The 26,382-nt window shown below is 29.5% G+C and overlaps 1 protein-coding gene across 1 annotated transcript in view; it reads right to left on the bottom strand.

The window, feature by feature from the left end:
* Positions 1 to 26,382, bottom strand: part of LOC111635774 (neuronal-specific septin-3-like) — a 39,161-nt gene that overhangs the window by 7,766 nt on the left and 5,013 nt on the right. Inside the window, exons 3-10 of the mRNA XM_023380841.1 lie at positions 25,078 to 25,233; positions 15,244 to 15,417; positions 15,024 to 15,161; positions 14,027 to 14,108; positions 13,818 to 13,955; positions 9,811 to 9,928; positions 9,640 to 9,735; positions 9,416 to 9,564 (exon numbers count right to left, since the gene is read on the bottom strand). Of these exons, the coding sequence (XP_023236609.1) occupies positions 9,416 to 9,564; positions 9,640 to 9,735; positions 9,811 to 9,928; positions 13,818 to 13,955; positions 14,027 to 14,108; positions 15,024 to 15,161; positions 15,244 to 15,417; positions 25,078 to 25,233 (1,051 nt within the window). The remainder of the gene's footprint in view (positions 1 to 9,415; positions 9,565 to 9,639; positions 9,736 to 9,810; positions 9,929 to 13,817; positions 13,956 to 14,026; positions 14,109 to 15,023; positions 15,162 to 15,243; positions 15,418 to 25,077; positions 25,234 to 26,382) is intronic.

Below are 26,382 nucleotides of genomic sequence, written 5' to 3'. Positions count from 1 at the left end.
CTATCGCAAATGGCGCAAGTTGAAGGCTCAATCGTCAAATGGGACGAAGCAGAAATTATTAAATCGGTACATTCACCGACATTGGCGAATTGCGCAGAAAAAATTGAAATATATAAAAGCAAATTGCATGATTCATGCATCAATTCTAGAGATTCTGAAGGGTTGCCTTCGGCCTGGAAATACTTTATCAAACGATTGGACAAATCTTAATTTATTGCGGCGATTTTAATATTTTTTCGCATAAAGTGCATTTCACTGAATTTCTATATAACGTTTTAATATTTAGTTAACCTATGCTTATTTTTTCGTATACATTTTTTGTTATTTGTAACAATAATTTTTATTTATTTTATTAGTCTGTATACATTTATATATATATTTCGCTCGTTATTTTATTTTATTTGTATTTAAATTTTTGTTCTATTTTATTTATATTCGAATGTTCTTAGCCTGACGATGGCCAACTGATTTGGCTGAAAACGTTAGCTTTACATTAAATTTTTTCTCAGCAAATTAAGGTGTTTTGTTTTTTGATGAAAAACAAATCCAAAAATTATAACTGTCAAAAAATTCATTCAATCTGAGCAATTAAATTATTTGAAATTATAGATAATTTTTATCACATAATGAATGCAAGATTTATAATTAAAAAAAATATAAATTAAACAATCTTCTAAAACAGACGGGCAACCTTTTTCTACATAAGGGCCACATTCAAAGCTTTTGAACTGTGGGCTGCATGCAAGAGAAATAAAGAATTGTGAGTAAATCACAATTATTTATTCATATACGATTATAAATTAACATAAGTATGTTTAATTTGACTTTGGTCACTGACGTGAACGTAATATATCCAAATATTAGTCACTGCCAGTTTTAAATTAGTTTTGATGTGTTTGTTAGCTGATTTCTTGTTTTACTTTTTACTAAATTTTTACTAGGTTGTAGAAAATGATGATAAAAAAGTATGCAGCAAACATTCTAAGTTGGGAATTTGTTGTATTTATTAATATTCTGTGTGACTTGGGCTGCAAAAAATATGAATGTGGGCTGCAGGTTGTCCATCACTGTTCTAAAACAAGCAAAAAAATCATATTTCAACATTTCAACAGCTGCAACTTCTAAGAGGAATTAATTTATATAGACCATTGTATAAGTATGTGCATCATTTACAGAATGCACATATTTAATTACAATTGCCATATATATTGCATTTATTATTATAAAAAAGGTTTACTTAGAATTACAATAAATGTAATACAATCTTATAATTTGGATTATTTGTAAAGTTTAACTGAACACTTGACAAATTCTCATGAAAAAATGGCCAAGTGAATTTGTCTGATGTAAATCTTCGTACCAATAAATTTAATAATGTACTGTACATGCTGGTAAACAAGACACGATTATTGTATTTATTCTGTTCTCCTAATTACCCATATTTAAAAACATTAACTGGATTTATTTTATCTATTTTAAAAATTTTGTTTGTAAAAGAATTTGATTTTGCTTTAACAATTAGTCTTACCTTATTAACATGTCTCTCATATCTGAAAATTCACAGTGATGTCGGTTTTCTACTTCTACGACTCCCCATTGAGTTTTCCGACCATAGACCATTTTACCGTTGACCTCGTATTGTTTATCGCTACCGACCACGGCGAAAGGTATCATATCCTATAAAAATTTTAAGGTTTTTTTAAAATAATTTACATGAGAACAATTCATTTCAATAATAACTAAGTAACTTACTCTTATTTTATTATTAGTAACTATTTCATCTGGATCTTCCTCTAAGTATTTCATTGGATAAAATGCTATATCGTTCTCTTCTAGCGTTCTCCTAATCTGCAAATATGAGTAAAATTTAAATTATTTTGCATTCTTAAAAAAATTTTCTTAGGAAAGTAAAGCAAGACTTACCATATGTTTATATGCTAATCTTTCTTCAATAGTCAGAGTATCTGCTTTAGCAATAACAGGAACTATATTAACAATTTTATCTAGTCTCTTCATAAATTCAATATCCAGAGGAGTTAAGCTACAGAAATAAAATATATGTAACTGATTTTATTGCAAAGTTTAGGATTTTATGGTTATTTAAAAGTAACCCATGGTTACATTATACAGTAATTATAAATACAAAAATAAATAAGTAATGATATTAATTAAATATGTCTATGATCATATAGAAACGTCTCAAAGCATGGTGTTATTAATCAAAGCGAAACTGTCATAATGAATCAGACTGTTTTTCAGTTAAATAGTATCTGAAAAACAGTCTGATTCATTAATTTGATAATTAAAATAATTTGGTACTAGAAATACACATTAAGCATCATCTCTTATTCAATTAAATAATTTAGAATATTCTGAAAGAAAAGAATTGGCCTTAAGTGGGCCTCTAACCCACAACTCTTGCTTGCCATGTGAATGCATTGCCAGTTATGATACCTGGATCTCTGTGTGATTCTTCACTTCCAGACATATTTACTTTTAGATATAACCATCCACCTCTAGTACTAAATTACTTAGAATTTAATTATTAATAGTAACTGAAAAAATCTCCTGATTCATTATGGCAATTGTTTGGCTTTGATGTCTATCATCACAACATACTTTATTTTACAAAAATAATTGTCAAAACTTATTGACTAGTTGACAGTTTGTTTGTAAGCATCATACAAAAGAAAAAAAAAAAACCCAGACTCATTGGACTCTTCTCTAAAAGATGCCAGAATCTTTTCTTGATGAATCAAAAGCCTTACAACTAAATAAAATACGAGGTCAAGTAAAATAGTCTCACAATATTTACGTTGAATATTGCTAGAAAGTGGAATTTGATAACTCTTCCATCTCACATAAAATTTATTTGGGCATACTTGGATTTTACTTTTAGTATTAAAAAAAATTATTATTTTCCTTATAAATATTAGATTAGATTGCAGGATGTTAAATCTAGTAAGAATGAAATTTAATGTGTATATCAAATACTACATCCTGTTGCAAAATATACTTGTACAATATTAAAACTGAGAAAGGATGATAATTTAAATTTATAGATGAATCATCCTGACATGTTTAGGAGAAATCAAACTAAACCAATCTTTTTAGTGTCTTTTCCAAATTACCAATCCAGCTAATACCTCTAAATCGTCCTTGATATAATCTTATTGCTTATAAGCCTGATATTGTCATAACCTAGCTCTGATGTTTCCATATAATATCAAATGGATCAATCCAATACAAAGGTTCTTTTATAATATAAACATAATATTTTGTTCAAATCTTAAAATAACAGTCTACAAAAGGGATAAACCATAAGATATAATAGAATCAATGAGACTCTTGAAAATTTTTACATATAATGCCAAGTTGAAATTCATCTAAATCTAATAACTCAAGTGGCCACATGTTCCTATGCATGAAAATGTGATTCCTCTAGTTAGAGACTACCTTGACAATAAATTCAGTAGATGACAAATTGAATTTGGATTTTCCTCTAAATCCAAACTTAACATGCAAGATTTCTTACTGAGGCCATAGTTTGGGTACCACTGATATATTACATTTATCTGGTTATGATCTATATCAGTAATTAAACTTGATACTGTATGTCAATGTGTTTAACATTGGAACAAACTTTATATTAATGCAACTTTGCTTAAAAATGGAAAACTTCATTAATTTTAATTATAACCTATATTTATCACATATGGTCAATATTTTTATTGTAGTATATTTTCATTCACTTGTTCTACCATTAAGAATTATTTTAAAATATATTAGATTTATCCTTAAAAACTTAATTATTAATTAGCGTAACTAATACTTCATATTGAACTTAAATATGTTAAAAATGCCTAACAAATTATTAAAAGCTGGGTTTTATTAAACTTTGAAATATTCTAGTCATTTTCATCTTTTAGAACTTAACTACTGTACTAGTAAGTTTCTTATGTAAGCATGGTGTTGATGGCCAGATGACTGAGTGAATAAGGTGACTGCATACTGCTCTGGAGGGTTAAAGACAATCTAGATGAGTTAAAAAACCTCAGAAACCTCAGGAATTTTTTGGGAATGGTCTGTTCAGATGTGTTGGGCCCTGTCCCTCACCACTCAGACCTGTCCATTATGGGCTCGTTAAAACAAAAAGATCCTCTTACTGCCCATGGGCAGACAGAGTAGTAATAATAATAATAATAATAAAAAGCTTTGTGTTTGTTAGTTTTTCTAAAAAGGAAAGTAATACAAACCTTAAAGAGTATATCTCAAATTAATCTACTTGAAATCATTATAACATTAACATTCAGTTATAATATTTACATAATTGTTAGCAGTAGAAATGGCCAGTATTATATCTTATAGAATACAGTTTTGTTTCAATGTTAAAAGTAACTTGCATAAATATGCATTTAGTTATATACTGTTAATAGTACCAATACAAATGTCAATACAAGTTGAGAGAAAAGATGAAATTCAATGCCACTTTAATCCACATAAACGAACTTACAAAATTTCTCTTTTATTTATTAGATTTTATTGATGTTGATTTTGACTATTACTTTACTAGTAGACCCGATATCTTGGTAAGAAATTCATTTGACAAGTTATTGATTTTTACAATTGCTCAGTGCCTACATGGATCGTGTTGCTCACATTTCTGTTTGTATTTATTATATAATAAATACACCACATATTGAAAAGTATTACGGTAAGTGTTGATAAAAATAGTGTGGCCTTATTATATATTTTTCACCAGTAAGATACAATATGCCTTATCAGATTTCAGTTGAGAAGTATAAAATATGACAAAAATTACAGTTAATTGGAAAAATATTTACAGACTATTTTTGCAAAAATAGCTGTAACATACATTTAAGGACTGTCTTCAGGTAAAATACAAAATGAAATGAAGTATTAAATGGATTGTTTACATTCAATAATAGAAAATACAGTAGAGCGTAAATTTTCCGAAAGTCAATCATCCGAAAGAATTCCAGTCGGCAAATTTAAATTTTCGCCAGTGCTGTGGCGCTTCAATCTTTGGCTATGTCTTGGGCTACTCAAATATTTTATGTTTTTGATACNTAATCCATATAAACTATGCTATAAACAAAAAATTGTAGGATTATTTACCGAGTGTGCACCGTTCGACTACACCATTGCTTAAGCTTGTTTTCGTTGCGGAGCAGCGCATTGAACGGCAGACACGTGTTTCCTGAAGTTATTTTTTTGTGAAAAATTTGCTGAACTTTGGAGACATCATTAATATAAATATAATTTTTATGGCTGTTAAATAATAAATGGTTTTTAGTAGGTCCGCTGCTCATTTAAACTCAACGGTTTGTGCAATATCTGCTATTGGTCTAGATTTGACCAATCCTGTTGCGACACGAGTCGGTGATGACATTTTACCTTACCATAAGAGTCTCTTTTAGCATGTTTATATGAATACGATTGCAATTTTTCGCCGTTATATACAAATCCATATTATATGAACCTGTTTTATAGGGGGGGTCTACTGTATATGACTTCTCAAAAGCTAGAACCGTCTAATAGCAAACAAGACCATTTTCTTTACTTTTTCATTAGATTTTATTACAATACAAACGTTTTTAGCTCATTTTAGGGACCTGCCTTAGGTTTTAAATTATATCAATACTCAATTAACTGCTCAATATAGTTTTAAACCTTAGTCAGACCTTAAAGTGAGCTAAAAACGTTTGTATTGTAATAAAACCTATTGAAAAAGTATGGACGGTGATATCTTGTTGCTATAAGTTGAGATACCTTCAACTCCTAACAAACTGGCAGTTTGTATGCCAATCTGAACCTAACTTTAGCAGTATAAAACATTCTCTAATTTATAAAAGAGGGCATTTAACCATTCTTCAAAAATTTTGTTGTTATTCAAACATTTTTATTTGAACCATATTCTATAAGTAAGAGTCAATATTCTTAAAACATTGCGATTTGGCAGATTTATCTGATGCATTGGATATTCTGGGTCTTTAAAAAATGAATGATACCATACAAATCTTTTTATTCAGAATTTTAAATCTGCAATGGCTTTTTATCCAAGGTAACATTTGTCCATTTACCTTGGATAATTGGGATTCTACTGTGTAATATATATGTTACCGCTAAAGCTCGAAAGCTGTTAATGTGTACGAGTCATCCCTGTCTCATTTAATCATCAAATTAGCTAGGTAATCCTAGCTAATTTGATGATTAACTAAGGTGATCCGTTAAAGTTGCGAAAATTGTTCCATTTCTCAAATTACCTAGATAATTTGCTAGGTAAATTAGCTAGGTAATGTACACATTAATAGCTTTCGAGCTTTAGTGGTAACATATATATACCAATAAGAGATGTTTTTAATTATACTGTTCAATGGTTACATCAGTTCAAATGAGTTTTGCTGATAATGAGTGTCTAATTAAAACTCTTCTTTAATGTTTAAAATGTCTTCAAGGCAACATTACAGTGCAATATTAACACAAAAACTTAAAATATCTAATTTGTGGGATTTGCATTAAGTTTTTATTAATTTTTTTTTTGTGAAAAACTATTTTGAAATCAGTGTCTTAGAATTGAAGAAACATGGTAGGTTATTGAAAAAAAAATACATAAAATTAATAAACTGAAAAAGTAATATCAAATGCAGATTACAGTATTAAGTTATTGGCAAAGACAAGCAAACATAATTTGTAGTAATCTCTGATACAGAATAATTAGCAATTGCAATTAATCAATAACCAAACTAACAACATAAAGAAATGTGTATTCTGTGAACTTAGATTAATTTCAATCTTTAAAAGCATAACAGTGAGACAATTCACTGCATTTCATCAAATTGTCATTCTTTATGTTATGCACAATCACAATAGCATTTAACTATATCAAGATAAATTAATTACTAAGTATGCAATAAACAACCTGATTTATTTGCATTGCCAAATGATCTGCTAGATTAGCCATTGGACTATTTTAATAGTAGTAAATAATTAAATACAAATCAATTTGGCTAGAGTTAGGTTATGCCAGCATCTGATGGTGACCAAATCAATTTGTATTCAATTATTTACTAGTCTTAAAATAGTCCAGCAGATAGAAAATCCGGCAGATTGTTTGGTGATGATTACTGAATACAAATGGAACCTTACTGATATTTACAAACTGTATGGAATAAAACATTCATAGCATATGTAAATTCATAAACATGCCAGACATACTAATCAAGAACACAAAATTTTAGTAAGTTTTTGCTGTAAATATTTATCTAATGATATGTTTGTTTTTAACTCAGTCCTGTGGTTACTTTTTTCTATGTTCACCATTAGTTGGGCTAGACTCATAATGGAACAACTGTATGGTGAGAGCAAAACCCAAATATATTGGAATCAAACCACTCAGAAATTTCTGAGGATCTAACCTAGACTGGAATCCAAATTCTTCAGAACATTGGAAAAATGCCTTTATTGCCTCAGCAATCATACTCTCTTATGCTTATAACTATGTCTGCTAATTCATTATTCTGTGTAATTTGTACTATTTACTGCATTAGTTTAAAACAAAAAGAATTTACAACAAAACAATATAATAAAATATAGAAAATAATATTTAAAGCATTTTTTTAAAATACACATCTAGTGTAATAAAATGAATTAGGACACATTAACATCCATTAAAAAATTCTATGCAATATTAGTTTAACTGCTTTTTTTTTAAGTCTTGTAAATAAAAACCAGTAAAAATTAATAATTGTTTGTATAAAGTTGTTATATTTAACACATTCGTGGCGTTACAAGGCACATGTGACTCATATGGACATGTCTAGTTAGGGCTACAGACATAATTGCTTGTTTTTCTGTGGGGCGATACATGTGTTTTGCTAACTTAATTCTTCAAACATCATACTTGATATATCAATATTATTTTATTACGTGCAATAAAATATATTAATTTAATAGTACGAGGCATGGGTGACTCGTGCTGCCCTGTATTAAATAGACTACGAGTCATGGGTGACTCGTAACGCCCAGCAGCTGTCTAAACGTTTATCTACTGACACCGTGAATGTGTTAATATCTCAATCTTGCTAACAATATTTTCTGCTGAAACTAATTTTTAATACTTGTTTGATCAATAATATAAAGAAAAACTATGAAAATGCTTCTTTTATACTAAAGTCCAGTTTGCATTACATGACTTATACATAATTTTTGTGATTTCTGTGCATTTTCAAATGACAAAACAAGAAACAAAATTAAACAAAAATTAAGATCTTAAATGATGTACAAAGAACAAAAAATTGTCACATTAATTAATGTAAAAATGTAGATATTTTTACCTTATTAATTTATTACACAAAATGGATAAACAAGTGAATTGTACCATATCAAGAAAAAGAATTATGAAAAACAAATCCAAAAATTATAACTGTCAAAAAATTCATTCAATCTGAGCAATTAAATTATTTGAAATTATAGATAATTTTTATCACATAATGAATGCAAGATTTATAATTAAAAAAAATATAAATTAAACAATCTTCTAAAACAGACGGGCAACCTTTTTCTACATAAGGGCCACATTCAAAGCTTTTGAACTGTGGGCTGCATGCAAGAGAAATAAAGAATTGTGAGTAAATCACAATTATTTATTCATATACGATTATAAATTAACATAAGTATACTTAATTTGACTTTGGTCACTGACGTGAACGTAATATATCCAAATATTAGTCACTGCCAGTTTTAAATTAGTTTTGATGTGTTTGTTAGCTGATTTCTTGTTTTACTTTTTACTAAATTTTTACTAGGTTGTAGAAAATGATGATAAAAAAGTATGCAGCAAACATTCTAAGTTGGGAATTTGATGTATTTATTAATATTCTGTGTGACTTGGGCTGCAAAAAATATGAATGTGGGCTGCAGGTTGTCCATCACTGTTCTAAAACAAGCAAAAAAATCATATTTCAACATTTCAACAGCTGCAACTTCTAAGAGGAATTAATTTATATAGACCATTGTATAAGTATGTGCATCATTTACAGAATGCACATATTTAATTACAATTGCCATATATATTGCATTTATTATTATAAAAAAGGTTTACTTAGAATTACAATAAATGTAATACAATCTTATAATTTGGATTATTTGTAAAGTTTAACTGAACACTTGACAAATTCTCATGAAAAAATGGCCAAGTGAATTTGTCTGATGTAAATCTTCGTACCAATAAATTTAATAATGTACTGTACATGCTGGTAAACAAGACACGATTATTGTATTTATTCTGTTCTCCTAATTACCCATATTTAAAAACATTAACTGGATTTATTTTATCTATTTTAAAAATTTTGTTTGTAAAAGAATTTGATTTTGCTTTAACAATTAGTCTTACCTTATTAACATGTCTCTCATATCTGAAAATTCACAGTGATGTCGGTTTTCTACTTCTACGACTCCCCATTGAGTTTTCCGACCATAGACCATTTTACCGTTGACCTCGTATTGTTTATCGCTACCGACCACGGCGAAAGGTATCATATCCTATAAAAATTTTAAGGTTTTTTTAAAATAATTTACATGAGAACAATTCATTTCAATAATAACTAAGTAACTTACTCTTATTTTATTATTAGTAACTATTTCATCTGGATCTTCCTCTAAGTATTTCATTGGATAAAATGCTATATCGTTCTCTTCTAGCGTTCTCCTAATCTGCAAATATGAGTAAAATTTAAATTATTTTGCATTCTTAAAAAAATTTTCTTAGGAAAGTAAAGCAAGACTTACCATATGTTTATATGCTAATCTTTCTTCAATAGTCAGAGTATCTGCTTTAGCAATAACAGGAACTATATTAACAATTTTATCTAGTCTCTTCATAAATTCAATATCCAGAGGAGTTAAGCTACAGAAATAAAATATATGTAACTGATTTTATTGCAAAGTTTAGGATTTTATGGTTATTTAAAAGTAACCCATGGTTACATTATACAGTAATTATAAATACAAAAATAAATAAGTAATGATATTAATTAAATATGTCTATGATCATATAGAAACGTCTCAAAGCATGGTGTTATTAATCAAAGCGAAACTGTCATAATGAATCAGACTGTTTTTCAGTTAAATAGTATCTGAAAAACAGTCTGATTCATTAATTTGATAATTAAAATAATTTGGTACTAGAAATACACATTAAGCATCATCTCTTATTCAATTAAATAATTTAGAATATTCTGAAAGAAAAGAATTGGCCTTAAGTGGGCCTCTAACCCACAACTCTTGCTTGCCATGTGAATGCATTGCCAGTTATGATACCTGGATCTCTGTGTGATTCTTCACTTCCAGACATATTTACTTTTAGATATAACCATCCACCTCTAGTACTAAATTACTTAGAATTTAATTATTAATAGTAACTGAAAAAATCTCCTGATTCATTATGGCAATTGTTTGGCTTTGATGTCTATCATCACAACATACTTTATTTTACAAAAATAATTGTCAAAACTTATTGACTAGTTGACAGTTTGTTTGTAAGCATCATACAAAAGAAAAAAAAAAATTACAATAGTCTTTGTTAGGCTTAACATCGACGAAAATTCGACGCGAAGCGACATGCAACGGAGAAAAATTTCAACATCGGATACGTTAAACTATTTTTTCGTACATAAATCGGTTATCCAAAATATCAGTTATACGAACAACCCCAGTCCCCAATTGATTCGGAAAATCGACGCTCTACTGTATTTTGGAATATGGATGCCAGATAGTTTAAATCAAAAAATTAGACTAAAAAGAATAAACTTACACAAAATAAAAGTAAATAAATGATAAAAATACATAAAAACAGGGAAGTCTACATAAAGTATCCCAAAGTCAGAAAGAAGCTTTCCTACGTAAACAATGCTATAATGAAACCATACATTGCTTTGTCCACATACACCTTCAACAACATTGAGGCTAAACTTGACCAGGAGACGTTAATATATCTGAAATAATGACCATATTAGAGAGGCAACTAAATTAACCATTAAGACAAAAACAAATTTTTTGCATGTAGCAGGCACACTTCAATCCAATCTTAATATCCTATATTCCTGCCCATTCACACTTCTCACTCTTGATTAGTTCAATAGTAACCTTTTCAAATTTATCAATTAAAATTTGAATTCTGCAGATGTTCCATTTGATATTAAACCTGATGCAGATGTCAGGAAATAGTCAAAAACGTTTGTATTTCATTAAAATGTTGTTACTGGAAGGACTTAGGTTTTTTGTTGTGTATTTTGTATTACAGAACAGTCCACTTTGCAGAGATCTTTTATATTTACCTAATAATAATAAGCACATAATAGGAGTTTCAGTACTAACACCATAAACCTTTAATTTCTCCAACAAATTAACTTCTCTAATTAACAACAAATGTTTCGGCTGGTCTTCATCAGCTATCGTCAGGTTTAATGAACATCCAAGAAGAATTTCACTTGGGATGACTCATTCCACCGGTCAAATGAATCGTTCTTTAAGTATTCTAATACTAAATCAAATGATATATTTAAGCAATAGAGTGAACTATTTCATGCAAAGTTCTTAAAGGAGTTCCAATTGGGTGATGTTCATTAAACATGCTGGTGGCTAATAAAAGCAGCCAAAAACATTTGTTGTTAATTAGAGAAAATTTGCCAGACAAATTAAAAGTTTCTGGTGTTATTTTTCTTTGGGAAATAATTGATTTCATTCTCAACTTGTTTCCTTTTCTGGTAAATTATCAAAATTACTAACAGATGGATTAACTTTTGAGCTATAACACTATTTACAATAATTAATTAACAAACTAAGCTGGAACCAAAGTAGGCTGGTCTGCTTCTTGCACTAATTTTAAGTTACATTAATTTTAAATTAAATTTAATAAATATAAAATATTCTGGAAGAAAAAATTAATCTAGAGAAGGGATCAAATCCAAAATTTCTTATCATACAGCTACATTATCAGTTACGCTACCTGGATCTCTATCCAATTTTTGCTTCCATACCAATTAATTTAAGAAATATAACTACTCAAAAGTCACTCTGTGTTAAATTTTAAGCAAATAAAATGCATATTAACATCTCAGAAATGATGTATATGATAACTGTTACTAGATTTACACAGATGATGACATTTAATCATGTTTTGAACAAAATATATTATAAATTAATATAGATAATTAATTGAAAATGCAGAGAAAAATCGTTATCTAATTCTTTGAATAGAGAATTATAACAAAATATTCTGTTAATATGTTCTATATAAAGAGAACAACAATAATTATTTAATGATTTATGATTACACAGAATAGCTTGATATTATAATCAGGAAACAGGAAAAAAAAAAAATATAGACTGATGAATAGAAAGAATACAATAGGAAGAAATTTAAAGGAAAAAAGGAATGCTTGTTTTTTCCATAAATTCTTATCCTCGATGTAATAAATTTAAATCCAAGAGGCAAGTGAAAAAATAAGGATCAATAAACATTTTATTATACAAGTGCAAATATTCATACTTATGCAATACTACTTCATTCAGACTTGTGACTGGAATTTTTAAAAGGGCAGGGTTTATTTGCCAAATTTCTTATGTATCTCAATCTATACTTTCTTCTCATTTCTGTATTTCTCATTTTGGATTTAGTATACAAATGGTGCCTTTCAATAATCATATTTTTACCTTTCCATTTCAAAATATAATCATTAGCACTATCCTAACTTTATTTCTTGACAAGAACACAGCAGGGACAGACAATTACCAGGTAGTATTGTCCATACATCCAAAAGATGAAGTAAGAAAACTGAAGGCCCACCATGCTTGCTTTTTATGTCAACTCCAGCTGTTCCTCAGCATTTGTCAAGGCCAATAGCATGACTGTTGTTTCATTTTTATTTTATCATGCCAGTCATCAGACTCATCAACTAAACATAGAATTCTTCCTACTGAACAGTTTCCAAAACTGTAAGCTGGCAATCAATACTTTTTATGCCATTTGCTGGTATTGCATACAGCACACTAAGGTTGAAAAAACAGCCCCAAGTATATAGAGTAACAAATAATGCAGTATACTAAGGAGATCTGCATTTGCCTAAGACATCTTTAAAAATTTAATCTTTTTATGTAGTAACTTTTAATCTATAAAAACAAAACATAGCAAAAGTTTTTAGGATTCATTTAGAGCACTATCACCAATGACAGTAACACCTGGTTTATGGGAAAGCTAAGACAAGGAAGAAGAAAAAATTATATAATCAGTTCTCATTAGAAAAAACTTGACAAAAGGTGCCAAACAACATTAAAAATGTCAATATTCTAAAATCTAAGAGCAAATGTGAGTCAACATTTAAGCTTGCTCAAATAAAAAATATTTAATGGTGTTTGCCCTTAAAAATTATGATGTTTTGTACAGGGATGTCTCCAATTCTCAAACTACATTAGAACAAAACCGTATTGTAGGAATGCCAAGTGGTACAAGAGATATCTGTACTCATAAAAAGCAATGTATAACAAAAGTACCAAGTTTATATATCTCAGATGTGTGTATACACACAATGAATATGTTCACTGTTCATACAAACAATGTTTCCATAGTCTAATTAATTTTTTCATTCTTATGTTAGACTATGTTACAATCTACAAGTTTTTTCAATCATCATACTTGTTTACAAAATTGTTTTAAAGACATATTTACAGACCAATAGCCCAGGTTTTGTGAGTTACATTTTATAATTCAATTTTCAGATATTAAAAAGAAAACTTACCTATGTCCTGATGGAGGAATAAAATAGAGACAACAATGAACTCTTGAATCGGTTATATTTCTTTTTCGGGTTATACATTGCTCTTCTATTAAATATTTTTCATATTGTTCATTAATATATTCTTGAATTGGTAGCCAACTGTTCAAACATTATAAAGTCAAAATTTTGGAATAATATGCTAATTATAATTTAAATAAATTTAAAATTACCAATTTTCATTATTGATTTGATCTCCAAATCCTGGGGTGTCTGTTAATGTTAGACGTAATCTAACGCCTTTTTCTTCTAATACTAAAAATGATATGGATTGTTTTAGTTATAAATTTGAGTTACGAATTAAATGATATAATATTTCAATTTAAAAAATCTGCTATTTAATTTACCATTAATAATAATATTTCATTATAGAGTATACATATTTATATATAAAAGAGTGCCTGTAAAGTTTCTATGCATGCTAGTTAAAAGTTATTCTTTCTTGTGTCCCCTTCCATTCTCTTTATGAATTTTTTCTCCATATTCTTCTGGATATCATCTGCAATGGCTGATTTTAGGTCTGATCTTTGTAAGATAGATGAAAAGAGAACTGTCACATGTTAAGTCTAAATTTCACAAAAGCTACATCACACCAATCTATTATCTACTGTATTTGTCATAAGTTATTTCTTAATTGAAAGGCTCGGAACATGTACAGAAAAATTTCCAGGGGAAAAAAGCTTGGAGACAAATAATTATATCAATAAATTTTTATTTAATTTTTCGTTTTTTTCACAAACAGATAAGAAAGAAAGATACCTCACGATCAAGGGTGTAAGGTTACATATCTTAGTCACTTCTGCAATTATAATTTGTGGAATATATTACTCGATTCTGGGGAAGGCAAGTGGCCCATTTACTCTGAAAACACCCAACTCAGAATACAATCTCGTGCATACATACTTTGCAGTTGCTTTATTAGATATAGAGGATAATGTTTATTTCCTACTCAGAGTAGGAGAAAAACATTATCCTCTAAATCTTTATCTCTTCCAAAAGAGAACCATAGGATATACTGTAGGAGAGGAATTATACATGTATAATTTCAGTCTATATCCTCTATAATTTTAGTTTTTATAAAATTTAATATATTATATAAATCATTAATAATTTAATTATTACTTTACTTTCTATACAAATTATACAGTTACAAATAAAAAAAAAACTTACAATGAGTAATCGATTTAATTTCTGTCGTTTGCTGTATTTTACATTCTTGATTGTTCTCGTCCTTTGTGCAACTTTTGCGACTAACGTAGGATTTGAAGAGAGTATTTAAGAGCGTTGACTTTCCCAAACCGCTCCTTCCTGAAAAATTCATTTCTCATTAAAATGGAAAAAAACAAGCAAATTCTTCAAATTCTATTTTTACAATTTAATCTGAACCAACCAACGACCAGAAGATTGAATTCGAATCCTTGTTTTAAAGCTTTCTTGCGTATCTGCTCTTGCAGTGTGTCGATACCGACGTATCCCCAAATATCTGTTTTCAAATATCCCCACTGTGTTGTTTCGGTTAGTGTATCAGACATGATTGCTATGTAATCATTCACATTCAATAAACCTGTAAACATAATTATATATTATATTTTTCCACTATGAAAGACATTAAAACTTCTACTTTTGCTTTATATATTTATATTAAATTACTATACAAAATAGCGAAACAGTAAGATAAATACTTGAAAATATGTAACATTTAAACCATTTTACATTCAAAACTAGAAAATGTATGCACTGAATATGTAAAATATCAAATTAAAACTCTACTTTCTCTATAGGATCACTTTTAAATATTAAAAACTGATGTGTTAGATGTGGTTTTTTTTTGCTTAAAATATAGCAAAATAAAAGCAAAAATTTTATATTATTTCTAACAAAACACTTCATTTTATCATCAATAACAATAATCATCTTCAAAATTGATGTTAATTAACTAAAACTCATCTAAATCTACAATTTTATAAGCTATAATATAAATATATTTGCACAATTCCCTGGTCAAATCTTCATTCCAAAAAAAAAAAGCGTGGGGAATTCCCAAATTTGCATAAAATCTAGAATGGCACGTGACATTCCTCCCCCGCAAAGTACAATGCGGTATCACCACGTTACATTGATTATCCCCCTCCCAGATTATTAAGAATTATAACAATTACAAAACAATTAAGAAATTGACATTGATATCCTCTAGAAAATGATATAAATATATAACAAATGAAACTGACAAATTCCTTAAAAACAAGAGAAAACGACAAACAATATCATGATACTGACTATTTTTTGCTGTGTTACTTGCAGTTACGGAGAGTCTCTGCAACACTAGCTAGTGTGATGTGTCATGCGGACGGAAGGCAAGTCATTCCAAAATCAGAAAAACAAGGGAAGGAAGGAAGAGTGGGGCAATGCGCGTGTTGTGTTCGTTTTCACATTCATTTCTTTGTTTTAAGAAATTGGTCCTTTGTAAAAGGGGGGTCGGAATTTTCATGTGTTATTCTCCTATGCCCTTGTGTTAATCGTTTTGTGGGGGGAAAGAATGTATTAATCGATTTGTAGTGACAAATAATGTAAATAATGAATAAGATAATGTAAATAATAAGGGTGCAATAGTGTAAATTTCTAAGATGATGTGCTTAAACCGTTCGAATTTTTTTTTTTTCTAATTTTATGAGGGAAAATAAATAAATAAAGACAGGAGTAAATTTTTTCCTACGTCTGGAGGAAAGTAGGAAAAACATTTCATTTATCATTTCCGTTTATTACATTTTTTTTAAATGTTTGGAACGAAATTTCAGGATGGCAATAAACCGCTTAGCTTTTTAAAGTGTCCGTTTGTGTGTCTGTACGTAAGTTTACCCAAAAATTAACATACAGAAGAATAGATGCTTGTTATCATCTAATGATTGTAGATACTTGGAATAGAAATGTTATGAAATGTCTAGGGTTGAAACTTGAAAATTTCAAGTGATTATTTTGCTTTTCGTTTTAGGGTTTTTAGGGAATTTAGGGTAATCCAACGAGCCAAATTCGAACTTGGTCCCTCCTGTATTACTGACGCACGGAGAATAGTTTTCTCATTTTTAATTAGAATTTCGTGGCATATAAAATGCAGGGGCCCGGACAAAATATATATTGTGGCCTGAAAGCAAATTAAATTATTATATGAAAGGAAGTAAACGAAAAAATTGTACATGGTCCTTCTTTCTCGGGACTCGAGGCAACTGTCTCCCTTCCCCTTCCGGGCATCCCTGATAACGTGAACCAAATATACTGTTATATACGGTCTCTGCATGTGACGTCATAAAAAGAAAATCTAGTGATGTCAAAAGTTACGTCAGTGATAGAAAATAAATTGCGTCATAAAAGATTGGTCGTAATTCTGTTACGTCAGATATAGACATGTATGCAGAAATGTTTTATAATGAATTATATAATTCTTTTCCGTATACGCTTTAAATATGGAAGATTAACCAAAAAAGAAAAATGAAGAAGAGGAAAGTCTACTCGGTGTGTGCGCGCCACAAACCCCAAAATATCCTGATATTAATGAAGGTTCCCCATTGCCAATAAGATATATGATCGCTTTTAAGGATATACACATTCATGCTGACAATTAATTAAGTGAGCAACACGACAGAAGGGTCTTCAAGAGATTCCTAGTTTTGGATGCTGGATCAGTTAATTTAAATGAACCAGTGCGTGTCTTCTTGAAGCATTCTATATATACGTTTTGTTGTGTTCGATAGTGTTGATTGGCCCCACTATTTATTAAATATTTTCATTTCCTGTGAAAATTTTCCATCTCAAGTGCCGTGTTCATGAAAATAAAGTTAGGATCAAATATATTTTTGGAAGGATATGTAAGGAATTCTTGTATTTTTAAGAAAGTCAGGAGGGCAGTTTCGAAGAGATACAGATCAGCCCATACAGTAAACACAACCTCTCAAGTTATTAAACTATAATGATCCCTTTCTCTGACGTTAGGGCATGATAAAAGATTTTCGATCCTTTCCACATCTTCAATCCAATCACAGTTATAAAGCGTGGCATATAGCGGCCTCTTTAATAGAATTTTCTAGTTATAGTTCTTTCTTTCAATGAGAGTGTTAATATGGAGTGCTGTAGTTGACGTGTCACGCAGATAATCCTAAGGTCTGTTCGTTTCGTCCAGAAAGTACACCGTTACGTCAATTTGACGTCATTTTTTAAACTTGTTTATTGTAAAACTGAAGAGAATACGTCAAATTGACGTAACGGTATACACTTTCTGAACGAACCGAACAGGGCCTAGAGAGCTAGTGCTGTTATCTCCCGATGATATCTACTAGTTAGATCCTGAAACCGATCAGCAAGTAAAGTACTGTTAGTTCACAAAACACGTCTGTTGACTCCCGAAATCTTCCCCGTGATCTGGAAATTACATTTGTAAGAATTTATTTGATCCTCGATATCTCGACTTGTATCTTGTCTGCCGTACTTCCATTCTATGGATTGCCGGCATTAACGTCAGTCGGTATCTTTCAAGTATCAATTTGTTTTTTACATCAAAATACTGTACTGGAAAATTTTAATATGTATCCCTAATTTTTTTGGCTTTTGAAGAAAAGGGCATTATGCCATAATTCTCGGTGTGGAAAATTTATATTAACTATATATATGGAGTGAAATATTAGAAAAATCTTTTAGGCGGATTATCCGTCGGGCTATTTTAAGGCTAGTAAATAATAAAAATCAAATCAATTTGGCTATTAGTAGACGGTTAAGCTGCCACCTCATGGTAAATTTAGTAATTATATATAGATTAAGTTTTAATTTTAATTCAGAATATTCCGGAACGGGAACCCGCAACTTCTGCTTACTGTTGTATACGTTGCCAATTCCGATTCCGCTTTCAGAACTATTAATTAATTGATATTAATATAATTAATTTTAATGTTCTACTCGGAGGCCCCGGTAAAAAATTCCCAAAACTAGGGAATGTTAAAGAATAAAGGGGAAAAAGAGGAAGAAATAGTTTAAAACAACCAAATCTAGGGAATTTTATATTCTAAAAATATTTTTGACTGCGTGAAATCAAATTATGAAATAATGTTTATTATATTATTTACACATACAAAAAAGGGGACTTATTTAGTCTTAAGGCGCATCCATTGCAGTTCTTTAGTCTTAAAAAAATAAATAAATAAATTTCAGATTTGATTTTTTTCTTGCATTTCTAGTATAAAGTGGCAACACTGTATATATAGCTGTCAACATGACATCATTGCTCGGCATTCTCAATCCATTAGTCTAGGATAGGGAATAAATAGGGAATTTTTAGAGGTGACTTCATGGAAAATCAGGTTTGAGAGGTGGATGGATGGGAGAAGGCACTTGGGACACAAGGGCAATGCCCCTCGGGAGAACTTTCTACAGGAAATTGGCCCATATTTAGGTGAAAAACTTCACGTGTCCGTTCGCCCTGTATTTTTACTCTGCAGTAACAGAAATACATTTAAAATGTGGAAAAATAAAAAAGTTTCATTTGTAAGAATGATTTTTAGAATAAAGTCATGTCGCTAGATGGCAGTGGAAAAAAATCCGGGAAATCTGGCAACTCTAAATATTTCTCTCGGGCAACTTGACGTTGCCAAATGAACAAATTTAAATAAATTTTGCCGATTCAAATCAAAACTCTTCTATTATTTCCCATATATTTTTAAAAAACACATATTTAATTTTAAAAATAATTTTTAATGCAAATATACGGAGGAAAGACGAAAAAAATTTGATACTTAATGAACAGATTATCATGTTATATATTCTTATCAACAGTATAATCAGAAACATAATATGTTTCTGATTATACTGTTGATAAGAAAATCTTATTTATGACTGACACTTGGAGTAAATACACTTAAATTGCTTGCAACAAATATCAAGTATGATATAATCGATATTAATTTTGATGACGTGTCGCCGATGTCATAAGTATCAATACCGTTACAGATTTTAATTTATGGATATTTTTGTGTGGGAAATACTACAAGCTAAATAAACGATATATCCTACAGTAAACACATATTTCACATCTTATTCCATCTCATGCTGGTCGACCCTACTGTAACGATTTTTTGTTCGGCCATATTTGTGCATCACGTTAATTAATTAAAAATCTATTAAAAATCCGAGTATGTGGCTCTTTTACATTATTAGAAAGAACTGAAATTCAGATGCATACAACCGAACGATTTATATAAACGGTCGGAGATAATGTATTCGAGAAAGGGGATTCGGGTTCGAGTACGGCTCGATTTCAAAAATTTTTATCAGTGAGTTGACTCGGCTATAATGTCTATCCTTAAAGCCCGGCTGCCCTTATTGTGCCTGACTTTAACAGGTATGAAAAGCCCTTTTTAAGTACCAGCAGGGCGAAAAGAGTTCAGAATAAGATTTACAGAAGGAAAGTTTTTTACACTGTATAATTGAATGGTGTTAAATCTTTCTCTGTAAACCATAGTTATAAACCGTTCATTCTACTGAACTATAAAGGAGAAGATACTAAATCTCTTCCATTAAGATGTTAAACAGAATGAAATCATTAAGGAGAATACTTAAATTTTAATTACAATAGAATTCTATAAAAACAAGCTTAATCTCTTGAGCTAAATGAACCATTTAAAACACTTTTCGTATTATCTCCCTTTGAATGGGCATTTTACCACATTCTTGAACAAGAGATCAAGGGATCAAGGTATCAATACACTCAGATTTAGGCCAGTAAATCTCATAAATCTGTCAATTGATAAACCTAAGCTCTTATCTCATTCACAGTTCCAGCCTGAGACTTGATATTTCTATCAATTGCATTATATTTTGCATGTATCTAAATCTTCAACACTAGCATTATAATAAAACTATTATTATTATTATTATTATAAATTATACAGAAAAAAATTTATATTCAATCTCAGGAAAGTAATACTTGAGGCCTATTCATCCTTAAAAATTTCATAAAAATTTTATCTTGAGTATAATTAAGCTTAGAAATAGCTGAAACTAAACTTAATTTAAGTTTCCTTAAGAAAATAATAGCATAAATATACTGATATTTTGATAAAATGATACAAAATTTCTTCTAAATTAACTCAGCAGCTTTGTTTTCACATAAGTGAGCCTGGAATTTAGAATTGTTTATATTCTTACATCATATTCTAGAAAATCTCTTGTGAATAAACAAATATAATTTAAAATATATTAAAATATATAATCTTAGAAATATTAATTAGTAATACCTAGAAGCTAGAGATAGGTAAAGCAATATATTTTATAGAAATAAAAGCTAATAATTGTGAATAAAATAAATAATTCTATATTTATATTAAATTTAATTTATAATTTTCTTTAAATTTACAACTTATTGAAGCTATTTTAAGTAATAAACCTAATAAATAGTGTCTAAAACTTGAAATTCCAGGAGTTGAGAAGAGAAATATCATAAAAGAATTCATAAAATGTTTTAAAATATTTCAGAAAATAATTTTAAACATTAACTCATGTTCCAAACATATTATTTTACCAAGTCTAAAGCCATAAGAACAGTTTTTGTATTGCTTTTGCACAATTAAACGTTAATCATAACTTATTTATGAATCATCCCCATCTAATATGATAATCTATTCATTTATGGTGTTTGAATTGCTGTAAATAATTTATAATTTAAAAGCAAACTATTCAATTATTTATGTACAGAATAAAATGGCGGACTGGAATTCCATTGTGGCCTGTGTTTGTTGTGGCCTGTATTGTGAATACTTGAATAGAATATCTTCTTTATAGAAATAATATGAAAAGTATTGTAATTTATGTAGTTCTTATTTAATTACTGCAATTAAATTTACAAATTTACATAAATTTAGTCAAAACTTACCTATCCTGTATCAATTGTAGTCTGCAACTACCGCATATCTTCACTTAAAAAGAAAAACTAGGGGGTCACATAGAAAGCCTCGGGCATGACACGGGACAAAAAGGTGTTTTGATCTTTTCTAAAACCTCGGGGGACGAGAACCACAACAATTGCTGAACTTCAGCTCCTTCCTTCCCACGTAAAAGTGACTTGTTTTCTTATGTTGTGCTTTACGATCTCATCACTCGTAGGATTTTAATGCTAATTTTTTGGATTTTTCTACATACTTTATGAAACTTTTTCCTAATTTTTTAAAAACTTATCTGGTTTATCTCCCGCTTTACATGATAAACAATTAAAATATCACATTAAATAATCGAAAAATATTGATTTATATGAACGAAATTGAAAACACTTCATTGATAACACCGATTTTCAAGTTTACTAGCTCCAGATTCTGAGAACCATGAGAACCAACACATGTGGAACCTCATACCTCTTTCCCAGACATAAAAATATGCAAACAAAATAAAATTTTCACCACATATCAAAAGAAATTTTTATTTGTAACATTTTCGTATCGTGTTTTTTTATATGAAAGATTAAATTTTGTAGGATTATCCGCTTGGAACCTGTACAAAATGGCTCTGATGAGCTTGTCTTTAACTGTACCTGGCTATATATGCAATATAATAAGGGCCATCTATTAATTACTTTTACAGTTTAAGGGGGAAGGGGTTTAGAAAAAGTACAGTACATATCAAGGAGAAATAGATTTAAAATGAATGATTCAAGAGTTGAATAGATAAATAAAAGCAGAAATTTCTAGAGCTGAAACTTCTTCTGTAATATCACATAACTCTGAAGATCCTAGTCCAAAATTTGGCACTAGGATCTTCAAAGGTTAGAGATTGCAGAGAAATCTCGATCTAAGATTCTATTCTAGTCTAAGCCACGGTTTTTGATAGGTCCAACAATTACTAATGATCAAACATAATCAGCCCAAATTAAAGAATAGATGACACAGAATAGTGCCATGGTTTAGAATAGAGTCGATTTCTTTAATTATTCCATCGATTTAGAGTAGTATCTTCAAATTTTGGACTTGCATGTCCAAAATTATTAAAATACTTATACATATAAAATTAATCATAAAAACTTAAGAAAAAATAAAGATTTCTTTCAGATAATTGATGCCAGATGTGCCCAATCACCACTTCGAAGCGATCAAGTTATATTACAAATAGCAGAATAAAAAAGAAAATTAATATATGCCGACATTTTCAGTTATAAATATGCAATTAGTCGGCCATTCTAGAAAAAAAAATTCTTGGTGTTTTCAAGTGGAAAAAAACTTGATGTATTCAGAGATCTTGATGAAGCAAACGCCTTTTCCACACCTCAACAGGGAAATGGTTTCTAAACTAGTTATTACTCCAATGTAAATATACGGCCTCGTGCCTATTGTTAAAAGTAGATTAGAATCACCACTCCTCACTTTAGTAGCATCCATTAGATGAATGAAAGGTATTCTGATGGATGCCACAGCAATGGAATGATGAATCCTTTATTTTTGATATGAAACTGTCTTATATTCATGTAAATGTCATTTAAACAGATTATTTTCCATAATTTTTCATGAAATATGTAAAAATTTTTATATTTTTAAATCCACGTGGCAAATTAATTGTCAATTTACCAAAATTTACCATTCAAAATCATGTATATGTAAACACACCTCTGTAAAGAAAAATGATCGTTGTTCGGAGGTTATTTTGCTTGCAATTTTGTCCAAAAAGAAAAATGTACTTAAAAACTGGCCGCTGTTTAGAGGTGGTCGTTGTTTCAAGGTCATTTTGTATGTATACTTGGTCAAAAAACAAAAAAATATCCTAAAATGACAGTTTTTTGGAGGACATTTTCTATGAACTTTTGCTCGAAAAAGTATTTGAAATGGCCGCTGTTTAGAGGTGGTCGTTGTTTGGAGGTTCGAATGTATATTCGTTAATGTCCATAACTTTAAGGAACATAAATTTAATCGAATTAATTTATAAATAAATGTTTCTATTATTTGAAGAGTGTCATCCTGTCGTATATCATATTTATTTTACGAAGGTCCAATTAGTTTTATAAACATGATTAGCTTTAAATACACGATATGATTTCTTGATTAGACAAACAAGCAGAATGATTGATTTATCATCTTTTTTAAAAAATTATATTATGTTTATATAAAAAAACGTGCAAATGGGGAAACCTTTCAGAGCATTCAATGACTAATGGCACGTGAAATCCAAGTTGAAGAGGAGCCATCTTGGAAAAAAAACGTTCTTTTCTTTTATAAATAAATAATTTTATAATGTTCTTGGAATTCTAATTTAACTCTTAAGACAGATAAGAGGGCTTTAACCATATCAAATATTTGTTAATGTCTTTTATAATGTTAACTTTTCGTTCTGAGAAATCCGTTCCAGGAGAAATTTCTATAGGTGATTTTAGGATTCTAGTTGTAGTCTCGATGAATAAAAAAGGCTCTCTTAGAGCTCGCATAAGAAGGCTTTCAGAAAGACTCAGAGAGATCCTCCGATGAAGGCCGTCAGAGCCCTCAGAGAGCTCTCAAAAGAAGGCTTTCAGAGCTATTAGAAAGGATCTCAGAAGAACATTTTCAAAGCTCTCAGAAAGACTCTCAGAAGAAGGCTTTCAGAAAGACTCAGAGAGCTGTTAATTAATAGAAACCTTTGAGGGTTATTAGAAAGACTTTCAGAAAGAGTCTGAGAGGATCTCAGAAAGATTCTCACAGTCAGAGAGGAAAGAGTTGTATATATTTACGATATTCTTCCATTTTATATTATTTGAAACTTTTTATTAATTATTCTATAGATTATTCTATACATTTAGAATAGGCTACTTACTACCTCTAAATTTATTTTACAGACAAGATAAGGAGAGTAAAACAAATGAATTAATCATTTAAAAAACCCCTTTAAAATCTTTTAAAAAATATCTTAAATTGATTATTTTTTCGGAATTGGGGAATAACGAATTAAATAAAAGCGTTTAAAAAAAATCTCGGATTTTAATGTAAGATAGGGACGCAATTAAGACCCATCAAGTTTGAACTATTATTTTGACCAGCTCCAATTTCTCCCAAGAAATGACTGAAATAAATATAGCCCAAGCTTTATGGGCCATTAATGGGGCCCTCATACCTTAGTATAGTTTATTTACATTATGTTTATAACAGATAAACTCAGTTTAGAAAAGAATTTTTCAGTATAAAATGGAGAAAGGAAAGGAAAGAACAAAATAGTTGTTTTTAGAGGGTGAATCACTCACCTCTTTTTGCTAGTAACTCGGCTTTTCCTAGAAGTCTTTCTCTGTCAGAATTAGCTATGGCTGAACCTAGTACCCTACGAATCAGGTTAACGACGCTTTTACAGTCGATATATCCTCTTCCATCTGTATCTGCCGCTACAAAAGTCTCCCTCAAAGCTGCACAAAGGAAAATAGCATAAGTAAAATACCTGCAAAATGTGGCTATTATCCTAATAAAATGATCAAAAATAAATACCTTCTGCTATATATTTACATAGGAAACAACGATAATTAATTCCAGAAAAAACCGCTTTTAATATTCAACGATTTATCATAAATTAATTTACATATTCTATGAAACTTTCAGAGATTAATGTCTAAATCTCCAAAATAATTAAATTTATCTCATTAAAATTTAATTTTAGTAAATCATAAACCTTAGAGCATATGTAATTTATGATATAATACTATAAAAATATTAAAAAATAGCATTAAAATTGGAATTTTAGCGAATATCTACTGCATTTTTAATGGAGCCAATGTATTGATAGATATTCACGTAGAAACATAAAATACTTGCCATATTATCTATGAATTTACAATAAATCCATAAAGAAAATGATTTAAGGACTGAATTTACAGTCTGCAATGCTTTAAAATTGATAAAAATTAACTTATTAATCGGTTATCTTTGATCTCTCACCTTACTTTTGGTACTTTGGTAATTGACTTGGTAGCCTTGCAAAGCGTGCCAATTCATTCATAAACTTAAAAAATACGTTTTGTGGGAAGGACATGCGATCGTTTACTGATCCAGGATAGTTTTTGGAATTACAAGAGGGCCACAAACTATAAATTGAAGATCATTGTTAGAGAAAACAATTGATTAAAGTACCCTCATCCGTTCGTTTCCTGTTTTCGTTACCGTTTCCGCGAATTTTTTTTTTTTCTTTTATTTGTAGTCATTAAATCGTTTCAATTGCATCTAACAATGAGAATTTGAAGGAAATTTAAATTGTTTAATATAAATTGGGTATTTTTGTATGAATATCTAACGCCATTCTGTCTGCTTCCGCGGTGGCACAATTGAGAAACGTTTCTATTGACATCCTCTTTTCGTTCCTCTTCAGGCTCTAACTCTTTTAAATATTATTTATATGCAATAAAATTATATGCAATTAATTTCTTAATGCATATTTTAAGGGTTTATTTTGCAGCATGGATTTGGCGACCATCTTAAATGCAAATACAGTTATAGAAATCGACTTTTTTCTCACTTAAAGTGGATTTATTTAATCTAATTTCATTTTAATTAAGTTGATATTA

Source organism: Centruroides sculpturatus, unplaced genomic scaffold (assembly GCF_000671375.1).
Source record: "Centruroides sculpturatus isolate CEXI.00-Female unplaced genomic scaffold, Cexi_2.0 scaffold775, whole genome shotgun sequence".
Lineage (NCBI taxonomy): Eukaryota > Metazoa > Arthropoda > Arachnida > Scorpiones > Buthidae > Centruroides > Centruroides sculpturatus.
Note: the sequence above shows the minus strand (reverse complement) of the source record. Positions and strands in the feature narration are given on the sequence as shown.